At 30.4% G+C, this 16,041-nt stretch overlaps 2 protein-coding genes across 3 annotated transcripts in view; both read left to right on the top strand.

Annotated features, from left to right (window-relative positions):
• Positions 1-16,041, top strand: part of Pino (Pinocchio) — a 42,729-nt gene that overhangs the window by 13,823 nt on the left and 12,865 nt on the right. The window lies entirely within an intron of this gene.
• On the top strand, positions 3,961-4,974 carry LOC135133355 (regulator of microtubule dynamics protein 1-like). Its single transcript, XM_064061745.1, has one exon. It carries the CDS (start codon positions 3,975-3,977, stop codon positions 4,908-4,910), a length of 936 nt encoding a protein of 311 aa, XP_063917815.1. The 5' UTR covers positions 3,961-3,974; the 3' UTR covers positions 4,911-4,974.

Genomic DNA, 16,041 nt, shown 5'->3' with positions numbered 1-16,041 from the left:
CCAGTTTTTCCATTTTTCAATTTTTCGAATTTTGGATTTTTCAATTTCTGAATGTTTTACTTTTTCGATTTTTTGATGTTTCGATTTCTCAATTGTTCAATTTATTAGTTCTTCAATTTTTCGGTTTTTGATTTTTCAATTTTTAAAATTAAACATTTTTCTATTTCTCGATTTTGAGTTTCTCGAGTCTTCAATTTTTCGATATTTTACTTTTTCGAATTTTAAATTTTAGATCATTAAATTTTTTGATGTTTCGATTTTTTGACTTCTCGCTTTAGATTTTTCGGTTTTTAAAATTTTTCAATTTTTCAATTTTTAATTTTTCCCATTTTGAAGTTTCGTTTTTCGATGTTTCAGTTTTTCAATTTTCCGATTTTTGCGATGTTTCGATTTTTCGACTTTTTGATATTAAATTTTTCGATTTTTTAAAATTTTCGATTTTTTTGTTTTTGGATTTCTCAATTTCTTGATTAATCGATTTTTTGGGTTTCGACTTCTCGATTTTTCGAATTTTCAGGATTTAGGCCAAGTTTTCGATTTTTCGGTGATTTTTCAATTTCTCAATTTTTGGATTTATCGATGTTTTGGTTTTTCGACTTCTCAATTTTTCGATTTTCCAGGTTTTTGATTTTTCCATTTTTCGATTTCTTAAATTTCCGATTTTTCGACTCAAATTTTCATTTTCTCGATGTTTCAGTTTTGGGATTGTCCAATTTTTCGATTCTTCAGTTTCTCTTCGATTTTTCAAATTTTAGGTATTGAAGTTCTGCGATTTTTCAATATTTAGATTCTTCAATTTTTTTAATTTTCGTTTTTTCGATTTCTGAAATTATTACTTTGCGAATTTTTAAATTTTTGATGTTTCAGTTTTTAAATTTTTTGATGTTTTGATTTTTAATTTTGTGATTCTTTAATATTTCGGTTTTTAATTTTTCAACTTTTCAGTTTTTCGATATTTTAAATTTTAGGTTATTCAATTTTTTCATGTTTTCGAGTTTTCAATTTTTTTGAATTTTTTAATTTTCAATTTTTCGACTTTTTGATTTTCTGACTTTTGAATTCCTCAGTTTTCGATTAATCGATTTTTGAGTTGTCAGTTTTTGAAATTTTTAAATTTTCGATTTTTTGACTTCGATTTTTCGACTTTTCCATTTTTCATTTTTTCGATGTTTCGGTTTTCGGATTTTCAATTTTTTGATTCTTCAGGTTTTCTTCGATTTTTCAGATTTTCGAAATTGAGGTTTTGGGATTTTTCAATTTTTCGATTTCTGAGTTTTTTACTTTTTCAATTTTTCAATTTTCTGATGTTTCGATTTTTCAATTTTGTGATTCTTTAATTTTTCAACTCTTAAATTCTTCGATTTCTCGATTTTTCAGGTTTTCGATATTTTACTTTTTCGATTTTGACTTCTCGGTGTTAAGATTTTTCGGTTTTTAAATTTTTTTAATTTTTGATTTTTCAGTTTTTCGATTTTACAATTTTTAATTTTTTCCATTTTGATGTTTCGTTTCTCGATGTTTCAGTTTTTCAATTTTTCGATATCTTGATCTTTCGATTTTTCGACTTTTTGAAATTAAATTTTTCGGATTTTTAAAAATTTTCGAATTTTCGATTTCTCAATTTCTTGATTAATCGATTTTCTGGTTTTTTGGATTTCTCGATTTTTCGAATTTTCTCTTTTGCAATTTTTTGCAAGTTTTCGATTTTTCAATATATTCTACAATTTTTCGAATTTTCGATTTCTGAAATTACTGTTCCAATTTTTTAATTTTGGATTTTCTACTTTTTCGATATTCAAATTTTAGATTCTTCAGTTTTTTTTTTTTCATGTTTCCATTTTTACTCGGTTTTTAAAATTTTTCAATTTTTAACTGCCTTTTTGATATTTGGTGTCTCGATGTTTCAGTTTTTTAATTTTTTCAATATTTCGATTTTTCGACTTTTTATTTTAAATTTTTTAGTCTTTCAATTTTTCGATTTTAAAAGTTTTTATTTTCCAATTTTCCGATTTCTCGATTTATCAGTTTTTCGGTATTTTACTTTTTCGATTTTGATTTCTCGGTTTTAGATTTTTGGGTTTTTAAAATTTTTCAATTTTTAATTTTTCCCATTTTGATGTTTCGTTTCTAGATGTTTCAGTTTTTCAATTTTTCGACTTTTTGATATTAAATTTTTCGGATTTTTTAAAATTAAAAATTTTTCGATATCTCAATTTCTTGATTAATCGATTTTTTGGTTTTTCGTTTTTTTAAATTTTCGATTTTTTGTTTTCGATTTCTCGATTTGTCATTTTTTTCGATCTTTCAATTTTGGGATTTTTCAATTTTTCGATTTTTTTTTGATGCTTCGATTTTTCAATTTTTTAAACTTTTTCGAATTCTCGATTTTTCAGTTTTTCGATATTTTACTTCCTGGATTTTTTAAATTTAGATTATTCAATTTTTGGATGTTTCGATTTCTAGTTTCGATTTCGACTTCTCCGTTTTAGATTTTTTGGTTTTTGAATTTTTCGGTTTATAAAAGTTTTTAATTTTCTCAAGAAATTGAGAAAAATTCCGCAAAAATTTAATATCAAAAAGTCGAAAAATTAAAAATTAAAAAATTGAAAAATTTTAAAAAGCGAATAATCTAAAACCGAGAAGTCAAAATCAAAAAAGTAAAATCCCGAAATTTGAAAAATAAAAAACTTTAAAAATCGAGACTTGAAAGACCAAAAAATTTAAAATCAAAAAGTCGAAAAATCGAAATATCGAAAAAATTGAAAAACTGAAAAACTGAAACATCGAGAAACCAAATATCAAACAGGAAAAGTTAAAAATGGACAATTTTAAAAATCGAATAAAAAATGGAAACATTAAAAAATTTTTAAATATCGAAAAAGTGAAAAATTTTAAATTTTCGAAGTTGAAAAATTGAAAACCAAAAAATTCAACAATCTAAAATTAAAAAATTGGAACAGTAATTTCAGAAATCGAAAAATCGAAAATTTGAAAAAAATCCGAAAAATTTAATATCAAAAAGTCGAAAAATCGAAAGATCAAGAATTCGAAAAATCGATATTTTGGTTTTTCGATTTTTTAAATTTTCGATTTTTCGGCTTTTCGATTTTTCAGTTTTTCTTCGATTGTTAAATTTTAGATTTTTCGTTTTTTCGATTTTTTTATGCTTTCGAATTCTTGATCTTTCGATTTTCGCTTTCAAATTTTCCGGTCCTCCAATTTTTGAATTTATAAATTTTCTAATTTTTCAATTTTCCGATTTCTGGATTTATGGAGATTTCGATTTTTCGTTTTTCCGCTTTTGCATTTTTTTATTTTTCGATTTATCGTTTCTTTTTTAATTTTAAATTTCTCAATTTTTTTATTTTTAACTTTTCGATTTTTTAAAATCTTAGATTTTTCGATTACTAATGTTTTAATTTTTCGATATACCGATTTTTTATCATTGCAGTTTTGAAATTATTTAATTTTTCGATTTTGGAGTTTTTTGATTCAAGTTTCCGATTTTTTAAATTTTGGATTTTTCAATTTTTATTTATTTATTTTTTTATTCTGGCACACCTCAAGGTTGAATACTGGGTTCACAAATGTTTCTTCTTTTTATCAATGACCTATGCGATAGAAAAATATGCATGATAGGTGTTGTAGAGACAACCGTTCCCCCAAAAACACCTGATCTACCTGAAGGCATCTAAAATCATGTAAAATCTCTTTCGTCTACCTGCCCTAAGCTTCCAGTTTCTAGAATTTTCTAACCTTTTTCTTTACCGACTTCCACCTCCAAAACCGAACCTACCTGTCGACCCTTCAAGCACCCTTCAAGATCCTCGAGCTTTCAAACCGTAAGCATCTACCAAAAATCTGAAAAACCGTAACCGTTGCTATTTCCAAATCCAAAACCTCCAGGACCAATCACCCCGACGCCATCACCCGGCAACCCCTCCCTCCCCAAACCCCCATTGACAGCATGAGAAATGTCAAAATTAACCGTACGTCTCGTAAACGTGATAAAACTGCTCTCTTTCCAACACGACAACCTGCGTAACATCAGCGACAAGGTAGTCAAGCTCCAGTTCCTCACCCTCTTCAAGGCCATCTCGAACCTCGTCTCGGTGGACCACAATGCCGAAGACAAAATCTCCAAGTACTGGGTCGGAAAATCCGTCGAGGAAGTGATCGACGAGGCCGACGTCCTCTTCGGCCAGGGCAAGTACCTCGAGGTGTACGAACTCCTCAACCGCCTCAAGTTCTGCAACAACGCCGAGGTCCAATGGCGCATCGCGCGCGCCCTCTTCAAGCTCTCCTGCCAGACCAGCATCCGCGAGTCCGTGCGCCAGGAGATGATCCAGGAGGCCTTCGACATCATCAGCGCCAGCCTGGCCACCGCCGAGGACTCCGCCAAGGTGCACAAGTGGGCGGCGATAGTCATCGACAGGAAGAACGGCATGAACGGGCTGGAGCAGCGCGTCAAGAACTCGGAGATCGTCAAGAGCCACCTGATGCGCTCGTGCGAGCTGGACCCCAGCGACGTGACCGCGCAGTACCTGCTGGGGCGCTGGTGCTACGAGATGAGCAACATCACGTGGTTCCAGAGGATCATCTCGAAGCTGCTGTTCGGGGAGCCGCCGCAGGCGAGCTTCGAGGAGGCGCACCAGTACTTGGCGAAGGCGGAGGATCTGCACCCGAGGTTCTACCTGCAGAATACGTACCTGCTGGGGAAGACGTGTCTGAAGCTGGGGCAGTACTACAGGGCGAAGCACTACTTCGGGGTGGTGGGGAATTTGCCGGTGCACAACGACTACGAGAAGCGTTGTGCGGCGGATGCCAAGAAGCTGCTGAAGCGGTTGGATAAGTATAATTTAGAGAAGGGGGCTCTGTTTTATGAGTACCCCTTCGGGACACACGAATAGACTATAAATTATGATTTTGTTGTTTGAGCTTTTTTATTGACCGCAATAAATAATTGGTATGAGACGGGTCCTATTTTACAAGTCGACGGGTCGTAAATCAGGAGGTGCTGGTGGAGATTGTACTTAGACGATCAGGCGATGTTTGGTCTCTGGTTTGATCATTTTTGTCAAATATTGTTATTATCCGAAAACGTACAGAAATTATGGGGAAGTAGCTCAAGGATCTGTGCAGACCCGTTGTTATTACATGGCATATCAACGACTTACATACATGACCACATGGAATCATGTACGTGATCATTTTGTTGTTTTTATCAGATTTACTAAACATGATAAAGTACGAAATTCTCGCTTTCAGTTTATCAAAATATTTCTAGAAACATTCGTGGAATCAGTAGCAGAAAAGTTTTATCGTTTTTGATTATCAACTTGAAGCGTAAATATTGTGTGTGTATTTTCTGCGTTGTTTTATCGTTAGCTTTTAGAACAAAATGTTTAGAATTGTTTAGTAACTACATCAATATATATATAATATAAAAATATAAAATATACATAACTACTCGATGCGCAATGTTTTTTGAACGTATGGCGTAGCTAACGTCAGACGTCGCACATCTGGCAGTAAATTCGTTCTGTCACTTCTGACCACTGACATTGCTTTCATCTATAGACTGTCACTATTTGAATTGTCAATCTAACCTCAAATTATTGTTAGACGCTAGCTACGTTCGGAAAACATTTGAGTATCAAGAAGTAACTAGATAGAGGTGTTTTTTATTTGATCGTCTTCCAACTTCGATTTCTCAGTTTTTCGATTTTTGAGATTTTTCATTTTTTTCTCGATTTATGGGTTTGTCAAGATTTCGAGTTTCGATATTTCGTTTGTTCATTTTCTCTATTCAATTTTTTAATTTTTAAATTTTCGATTTCTCTGTTTTACCAATTTTTGGCTTTTCGATTTTCCAATTTTTCAGTGTTCTGATTTTTTGATTTTTCAATTTTTCGATTTCCGAATTTTTTTTTTCAGTTTTTTGACGTTTCAATTTCTCGATCTTTTATATTTCGTTTCTCAATTTTTCGATGTTACGATTTTTTCATTTTTTGATTTCCAGATTTTTCAGTTTTGCAATTCTTCAGGTTTTCGTTTTTTCAGTGATTTTTCAATTTTTTAAATTTTCAATTTTTCAACTTTTTGATTTTCTAACTTTTCAATTCCTCAATTTTTCAATTAATCGACGTTTTGGTTTTTCGATTTTTTAAATTTTCGATTATTCGCCTTTTCGATTTCCCGATTTGTCATTTTTTTTCGATCTTTCAATTTTGGGATTTTTCAATTTTTGATTTTTTTTGATGCTTCGATTTTTCAATTTTTTTATTCTTTAATTTTTAGAATTTCAAGTTTTAAAACGTTTTCGTTTTCTCGATTTTTCCGTTTTTCGATATTCTACTTCCTGGATTTTTAAATTTAGATTATTCAATTTTTTGATGTTTCGATTTCTAGTTTCGATTTTGACTTCTCCGTTTTAGCTTTTCCGGTTTTTAAAAGTTTAATTTTCGATTTTTCAATTTTACCTTTTCACTTTCGATGTTTCGATTTTTCGAATTCTTGATCTTTCAATTTTCGCTTTCAAAGTCTCCGGTCCTCCAATTTTTGAATTTATAATTATAGATTTTTTAGTTTTTTGGTTTTTCAGTTTTTCGATTTTTGAAATTTTTGATTTTTTTTTCGATTTCTGGGTTTGTCGAGATTTCGAGTCTCGATTTTTCGTTTGTTCAATTTCTTGATTCAATTTTTTAATTTTTAACTTTCCTATTTCTCAGTTTTACAAATTTTCGGCTTTTCGATTTAACAATTTTTACAGTGTTCTGATTTTTTGAGTTTTCAATTTTTCCATTTCTCGATTTATCAAGATTTCGATTTTTCGACTTCTCGATCTTACGATGTTTTGTTTGTCCATGTTTCGATTTCTCAATCTTTTATATTTCGTTTATCAATTTTTCGATGTTACGATTTTTCCATTTTTTGATTTCTAGATTTTTCGTTGTCATTTTTGGAATTTTTCAGTTTTTCGATTTTTCCATTTTCCAATTTTTCAGTTTCTAGAATTTTTAAATTCTGAATGTTTCTATTTCTCGATCTTCGATTTGAGGTATTTCGATTTCTTAATTTTTCCATTTTTCGACTTTTTCATTTCTCGATCTTTTCAGATTTCGTTTCTCGATGTTTCAATTTTTTTCACTTTCTCGATTTTTCCATTTTCCGATTTTTCGTTTGTTCAATTTCTTATTTTTTCAATATTTAACTTTGATTTTTGGATTTTGAGCCATTACGATTTCTTAATTTTTTGATTTTTTGACTTCTCGATTTTTTGATTCTGAATATTTCGCTATTTTGTTTCACGATGTTTCTATTTTTCGATTTCTCGGTTTTTTTCAATTTTTCCAAATTTTAGATTTTCCAATTTTTGGACTATTTCGATTTTTCAATTTCTCGAATTTTTAAATTGTAGATTTTTCAGATTTTTCAAGTTTCATTTGCTCGAACTTTCGAGTTTTCGACTTTTCTATTTTAGATTTTTTGGTGTTTCAATTTTTCAATTTTTAACTTTTCGATTTCTCAGTTTTACAAATTTTCGGCTTTTTGATTTTCCAATTTTTCAGTTTTTTGATGTTTCGATTTCCCGACCTTTCAACTTTTGGGTGTTAGGTTTTTCGGTTTGTCAATTTTTCAATTTTTAAAATTTTTGACCTCGATTTTCAATTTTTCGATTTATCGATTTTGGTTTGTTCAATTTCAGGATTTTTCAATTTTTAACTTCCAGTTTTTCGATTTTCCGATTTTTTAATTTTTGGATTCCTCGGTTTTCCGATGTTTCAATTTTTTGGTTTCCGATTTTTTCGTCGTTTCTGTTTTGAAATTTATGAATTTCTCGATTTCAATTTTTCAAATTTTTAAATTTTATATTTTTCAATTTTGTGATGTTTCGATTTCCCGATCTTTCGACTTTTGGGTGTTAGGTCTTTCGGTTTGTCAATTTTTCGATTTTTAAAATTTTTGATTTTTCGATTTTCAATTTTTCGATTTCCGAATTTTTCGTCGTTTCTGTTTGAAATTTTTCAATTTCTCAATTTCAATTTTTCAAAATTTAAAATTCTAGATTTTCCAGTTCTTTGATGTTCCGATTTTTCAATTTTTCAATTTAAATTTTAAATTTTTCAGTTTTTTGTGTTTCGATTTCTCAATCTTTCCGACTTTTCGGTGTTAGATTTTCCGATTTTTTAAATTTTCGGTTTTCCGACTTTTCGGCTTTTCGATTTTCCAGTTTTTCGATGTTCCGATTTTTCAATTTTTTGGTTTCCGAATTTTTCGTCGTTTCTGTTTTGAAAATTTTCAATTTCTGGACTTCAATTTTTCGAATTTTTAAATTTTATATTTTTCAATTTTGTGATGTTTTAATTTCCCGATCTTTCGACTTTTCGCTTTTTCAATTTTTCGTTTATAAATTTCTTGATTTTTCGATTTCCTATTTTCGATTTATCCAGATTTTGATGTTTCGATTTTAGACTATTTTTCAGTTTTTCGATTTCCGAATTTTTCGTCCTTCTGATTCGAAATTTGTCAATTTTTCAAAATCTTAAATTTTACGTTTTCCAATTTTTCAGTTCCCCAATTTTTGCCTTTTCTGTTTTGGAATTGTTCAATTTTCGATTTTAATTTTTCGAATTTTTGAATTTTTCGGCTTTTCAATTGTTCAAATTTTCTCGAGATTTCAAAGTTTCGATTTCTCGATTTTTTAAATTTTTTATTTTTCGAAATCTCGGATCTTTTATCTTTCGTTGGTCGAAGTTCCGATTTTTCATTTTTTAATTTCTCGATTTTTCAATTTTTCGATTTATCCCTTTTTTTATTTTAAATTTTTCAATATTTCAGTTTTTAACTTTTCGATTTTGTGAAACTCATTATTACACCTCATTTATTTTGATATGTTGACATTTGTAAATAATAAGTTCGTATTTCAAAGATTTTATTGAATTTACAAAAAAAAAAAAAACATATGTTGTGTCCAGTCAAGTGACACTTTATTTGACATTAAAATGTCAAATTGAACAAGTGACGTGTTGGTGTTGCCAACATAATTTTTTAACAAAAAAAAAAAAAATGCGCCCCTAGTTAAATATTTAATTGCGATGGACACTGTAAAAAATGTAATGTTGTCTTCGGGACTTTAAACTGAAAAGTTTAAAATATCTTAACGTTTGTGTAACTTGATAATTTTCTAAATTTATGATCAACTATTTATATCTATCATTTTTATCTTCTACAAAATTTATGGCTCCATTCAACTTTAAGTCGCTCCAAATGTTCAATATTTCCTGGATAACGAAGTTTATGAGTTTCCGGAAATTTGTCAGGGTTCTTTGAATTCAAAATTTGAGATTTCCCGTTCTTTACTAGTTAGAAGTCGTATATTTTGAATACAACTAATATAATTTTCACATTTTGTCAGTAGAATTGTCAAATTGTTACTACAATTCATTTATTTTGACATGTGGACATACGTAAATGTTAAATTCTTAGGTAGCATTATATCTTTTAGGACGGTTAATTGAATTTGTGAAACGTCACCTCAAAAAATAAACGAAGTATAGCCACAATAATTATTTTTACGATTTTTATTTATGATTTATCTGCTTCATTTTTTTTAACAAAACTTTGACGCTAATCCTCAATTAATTACGTTATTTCGAAAACACAAAACCGCCACACTCTAGTTTTATTTGACGCCGTTTCCAGCTATTTTAATCAACACTTAATTGCATTGTTCCGATCAAACCGCCTCCCATTAATTACGAATTCATAGCCCGTTGAATTTTTTAGGAAGCGCATTTACCAAGGGGAAATTTCTCGACGTACATCATGTGACGGTCCTCTTTAAAAATAAACGACCCACGACTTAAAATAAACACGCTGTTTGCTCCTATTTATAATTGTCGCTATTTTTGTAGACTTTTGTTTCGACATCGAACATCCCACAAATGCGATGTTCGAATTGTGTATATTTGGAGTCGTTTTTCGTGACGTCGATCGGCGCCGGCGGCTATAAAAATCATTAATTTATTAATAATAATAACAGTAACGTGACGAGCACGTGGACCAAGGTGCTAAATTCGGCCCAGGAAAACACGCTCGTCCTGGTGGTACCGAACATGATTGCGACTCTGATTAGCTGATAAGCGACTATTTTTGGGTTTATACGTGTATTCGCACTTCGTAGTTCTGCAAAAAATGCAAAAGTGTGATTAAACATTAATGATTATCTGTTGGAATGAGATACCGCTTTCATTTACATAAAAAGTGGGACTTTTTCTTAGTCTGCTACTTTTTCCTGCATTATTTCGAGTTAACTGACTTCTATTAGTATTTGCGGCTGGTAATTGTTCTCCAACATGCATACAAACTTTCCGAATTAGTAACGGTGTTTAATTAAATTCCTGAGGTAATAATCAGGCTGGATAAGGAGCGGGTCAGCACTAATAAAATTTTATCTCGAGAGGATATTTCGACATTTTTGTTGTCACGCCTGAGTATCACAATATTTTGTTGCAAATATTATTGAGTCAATACGTCTTGTTTACTAGCCACACGACGATCGTAAAAGTGCGCTTAAATTTCCAAGTTCGAATTCTCTGCGTAATAATCGCCGACAGACGTAGTTGGACGTTTCCGTATTCTTCGAACTGCGACGAAATAAATAATCCAGTCAAGTGTGATTACAAATCATTCTGGTGCGATTAGGCTCTTAAAGTTTGTACTGCGTACAAAATCTGTTTTATTTCATTTTTACATTTAATACAACATATAGGAGCCCTAGTTATCACAGTGTTGTCACGTCTGGCTGCATCCGACGCGTATTCGTAACACCAGAAATGACATTCACTTTGTATTTTTAAACTGGACACCCAGTATATTTTTTAATAAATTTATCGTTTGCCTGTTTTACGACAAAAAAGCAACCGATGTTCTTAAATTAATAATAAAAAAGTTATTCAGTAAATTTGACGAAAAATCTTTAGAATCTCTAGCAATTTTAGTACATCTAGGATCCTTAGAATCACTAGAAAATTTAGTTTCTGTACAATTTTTAGAATCTTCAAAATCTATGACGCTGAGAATTTCCAGAACCTCTAGAATCTGTAAAATTTCTACAATCTTTAGAATCTCTAGAATGGCTCGAATCGGTGGAAACTAAAACTTGTCCACTCCCTAGATTCTACATAGTTTTTTGAATTACTAGAATCTTTGGAATCTCTGGAAGCTCTAGAATCTTTAACAAATCTGGAATCATCAGAATCTGTAGAATTTTTAGGATCTCTAGGATGTTTAGTATCCCTAAAATCTTTGGAATCTTTGGGATTTTTAGAATGTTTACAATTTTTAGAGTGTCCACAATCTTTGTATTTTTAAACTGGACACGCAGTATATTTTTTAATAAATGAATCGTTTGCCTGTTTTACTAGAAAAAAGCAAAGAATGTTCTCAAATTAATAATAAAAAAGTTATTCAGTAAATTTGACGAAAAATCTTTAGAATCTCTAGCAATTTTAGTATATCTAGGATCCTTAGAATCACTAGAAAATTTAGTTTCTGTACAATTTTTAGAATCTTCAAAATCTATGACGCTGAGAATTTCCAGAACCTCTAGAATGTGTAAAATTTCTACAATCTTTAGAATCTCTAGAATGGCTCGAATCGGTGGAAACTAAAACTTGTCCACTCTCTAGATTCTACATAGTTTTTTGAATTACTAGAATCTTTGGAATCTCTGGAAGCTCTAGAATCTTTAACAAATCTGGAATCATCAGAATCTGTAGAATTTTTAGGATCTCTAGGATGTTTACTATCCCTAAAATCTTTGGAATCTTTGGGATTTTTAGAATGTTTACAATTTCTAGAGTGTCCACAATCTTTGTATTTTTAAACTGGACACGCAGTATATTTTTTAACAAATGAATCGTTTGCCTGTTTTACCAGAAAAAAGCAAAGAATGTTCTCAAATTAATAATAAAAAAAGTTATTCAGTAAATTTGACGAAACATCTTTAGAATCTCTAGGAATTTTAGTATCTCTAGGATCTTTAGAATCCGTAGAATCTTTGGTTTCTGTACAATTTTTAGAATCTTCAAAATCTATGATGCCGAGAATTTCCAGGACCTCTAGAATCTGTAAAATTTCTACAATCTGTAGAATCTCTAGAATAGCTGGAATCGCTGGAAACTAAAACTTGTCCACTCTCTAGATTCTACATAGTTTTTTGAATTACTAGAATCTTTGGAATCTCTGGAAGCTCTAGAATCTTTAACAAATCTGGAAGCATCAGAATCTGTAGAATTTTTAGGATCTCTAGGATGTTTAGTATCCCTAAAATCTTTGGAATCTTTGGGATTTTTAGAATGTTTACAATTTTTAGAGTGTCCACAATCTTTATTAGCTCCAGAATCTCCAGAACCTCTAGAAACTCTAAAGTGTGTAGAATTTCTAGAATCTTTAGAATCCCTAGAATGGCTGGAATCGCTGGACTCTAAAACTTCTACAGTTTCTAGATTTTGTATAATTTTTTTTTATTACTAGAATCTTTGGCAGCGCTGGAAAACCTGTATCTCTAGATCCTATGGAATCTCTAGAACCTTTAAAAATCTGGAAACTTTAGAATATTCTTCGGAATCTATCGAATTTTTAGGGTTTCTAGGATATTTAGAATCTTTAAAATCTCTACAATTACAGGAACCGCTAAAATCTAAAAGTTTTGGAATCTTTGGAATTTTTAGAATTTTTACAACATCTAAAAACTCTAGAACTTTCAGAACCTTTAGAATTTTTAGAACCTGCAGAATCTCTTAAATCTGTAGAATTTCTAGAATCTTTAGAATATCTAGAATGGCTGGAACCCTAGAATCTAAAACTTTTGGAATCTTTGGAATTACATTTTTTTTTACAATTTTTAGAGTATCCACAATCTTTAGTATCTCCAGAATCTCCAGAACCTCTAGAATCTCTAAAGTCTGTAGAATTTCTAGAATCTTTAGAATCCCTAGAATGGCTGGAATCGTTTGACTCTAAAACTTGTACAATTTCTAGATTTTGTATAATTTTTTGAATTACTACAATCTTTGGCATTTCTGGAAAATCTGTATCTCTAGATCCTATGGAATCTCTAGAATCTTTAGAGAGTCTGGAAACTTTAGAATATTTTTAGGGTTTCTAGGATATTTACAATTCCTAGAATCTTTAAAATCTCTTCAATTATTATTGGAACCGCTAAAATCTAAAACTTTTGGGACCTTTGGAATTTTTAGAATCTTTACAATTTCTAAAAACTCTAGAATCTATAGAGCCTTTAGAATCTCTAGAATAGCTAGAATCGCTGGACTCTAAAACTTATACAATTTCTAGAATTTCTAGATTTTGTGTGCTTTTTTGAATCACTAGAATCTTTAAAACGTCTGGAATATTTAAATTTCTAAAAGCTAAGAATCTAGGGTCTCTAGGATACTTAGAATCTCTAGAGTCTAAAACTTGGAATTTTTGAAATTTTTAAAATTTGTAGGATTTTTAGAGTGTCCACAATCTTTAGTATCTCCAGAATCTTTAGAATCTCTAGAATGGCTGGAATAGCTAGTCTCTAAAACGTGCACAATCTCTAGAATTTCTAGATTTTTTGGAATCTCTAGGATCTTTAGTAAATCTGGAATCTTTAGAATCTCTAAAATCTTCAGAAGCTGTAGAATTTTTAGGATCTCTGGGATATTTAGAATCCCTAAAATATTTAGAGTAACTGCTGTAACCACTAGAATTTAAAACTTTTGGATTCTTTGGGATTTTTAGAATTTTTACAATTTTTAGACTGTCTACAATTTTTAGTATCTCCAGAATTTCTAGAATCTAAAACTTGTACAATTTCTGGAATTTCTAGATTCTGTATATTTTTTTTAATTACTAGAATCTTTGGAAGCTCTGGAAACTCTGAATCTCTAGATCTTATAGAATTTCTAGAATCCTTAGAACGTCTGGAATCTTTCGAATCTCTAAAATCTTCAGAATCTAACGAATTGTTAGGGTCTCTAGGATATCCCTAAAATCTAAAAGTTTTGGAGTCTTTGGAATTTTTAAAATTTTGTGTATCCATAATCTGTAGTATTTCCAGAATTTCCAGAACATCTACAATCTCTAAAAACACTAAAATCTATAGAATTTTTAGAACCCGTAGAATCTGTATAATTTTTACAATCTATAGAATCTCTAGAATGAATGGAATCGTTATGCTCTAAAACTTGTCTAGTCTCTAGAATCTCTAGATTCTGCATACTTTTTTGGAATTAGTAGAATCTTAATTTGTAGATTTTTTGGAATCTCTAGAATTTTTAGTAAGTACGGAATTTTTAGAATCTATAGAATTTGTAGAATCTCTACAATCTTTAGAATCTCTGCAACTGCTGGAACTCCTAGAATCTAGAAACTTTTAGAATCTTTGGAAGTTTTAGAATTTAAAAATTTTTTAGAGTGTAGCAATTTTTAGTGTCTCAAGAATATCCAGAGCCTCTAGAATCTTGAGAATCTCTAAAATTTGTATAATTTCTCCAATCTTTAGAATGTCTAGAATGGTTGGAATGACTAGACCCTAAAACTTGTACAATTACTAGAATCTTTAGAATCTTTGGAAACTCTGAATCTCTAGATGCTATGGAATTTCTAGAATCTTTAGAACGTCTGGAATCTTTAGAATCTCTAAAAGCTTCAGAATTCAGAATTTTTAGTGTACCTAGGATACTGAGAATCTCTAAAATTTTTGAAATCTTTGGATTTAAAAAAAATACAATTTTTAGAGTGTCTACAATTTTTGGTATCTCCAGAATCTCCAGAACCTCTAGAATCTCTAAAAACTCTTAAATCTATAGAATCTTCAGAATTTTTAGAACCTGTAGAATCTCTAAAATCTGTAGAATTTCTAGAATCTTTGGAATCTCTATAATGGCTGGAATTGCTGGACTCTAAAACTCGTACAATTTCTAGAATTTCTAGACTCTGTACAATTTTTTGAATTACTAGAATCTTTGGCATCTCTGGAATCTCTGTATCTCTAGATCCTATGGAATTTCTGGAGTCTTTAGAATCTGGAAACTTTAGAATATTCTTTGGAATCGTATCAAATTTGTAGGGTCTCTAGGATATTCCTAGAATCTTTAAAATCTCTATAATTGCTGAAACCGCTAAATTCTAAAACTTTTGGAATCCTTGGAATTTTTAGAATTTCTGCAATTTTTAGAGTATCCGCAGTCTTTAGTATCTCCAGCACCTCTAGAATCTCTAAAAACTCTAGAATCTATACAGCTTTTAGAATGTTTAGAACCTGCAGAATATCTTAAATCTGTAGAATTTTTAGAATTTTTGGAATATCTGGAAACTCTGAATCTCTAGATTCTATAGAATTTCTAGAATTTTTAGAACGTCTGGAATCTTTAAATCTCTAAAAGCTTCAGTATCTAACGAATTTTTAGGGTCTCTAAGGTACTTTGAATACTTACTAGTATCTAAAACTTTTGGAATCTTTGGAATTAAAATAATTTTTACAATTTTTAGAGTGTCCACAATCTTTAGTATCTCCAGAATCTCCAGAACCTCTAGAATGGCTGAAATCGCTAGTCACTAAAACTTGGACAATCTCTAGATTTTTTGGAATGTCTAGAATCTTTAGTAAATCTGGAATCTTTAGAATCTCTAAAATCTTCAGAATCTCTGGGATATTTAGGATCCCTAAGATGTTTAGAATCTATGCAACTGCTGGAACCACTCGAATCTAAAACTTTTGGAGTCTTTGGGATTTTTAGAATTTTTACAATTTTTAGATTGTCTACAATTTTTAGTATCTCCAGAACTTCTAGAATCTTTAGAATCTCTAGAATGGCTGGGATCACTAGACTCTAAAACTTGTACAATTTCTGGAATTTCTAGACTCTGTATAATTTTTTGAATTACTAGAATCTTTGGAATCTCTAGAATCTTTAGTGAGTTTGGAATTTATAGTATCTATAGAATTTAAAGGATCTGTAGGATATTTAGAACCCCTACAATCTT

This window comes from Zophobas morio, unplaced genomic scaffold (assembly GCF_036711695.1).
Source record: "Zophobas morio isolate AGI-343-1 ecotype UQ-CSIRO unplaced genomic scaffold, CSIRO_AGI_Zmor_V1 ptg000021l, whole genome shotgun sequence".
NCBI lineage: Eukaryota > Metazoa > Arthropoda > Insecta > Coleoptera > Tenebrionidae > Zophobas > Zophobas morio.
This window is presented reverse-complemented; position numbering and strand designations above follow the sequence as displayed.

Excerpts from the sequence above, each read along its gene's own strand:
- LOC135133355 (XM_064061745.1), top strand. The coding sequence starts at position 3,975 with ATGTCAAAATTAACCGTACGTCTCGTAAACGTGATAAAACTGCTCTCT.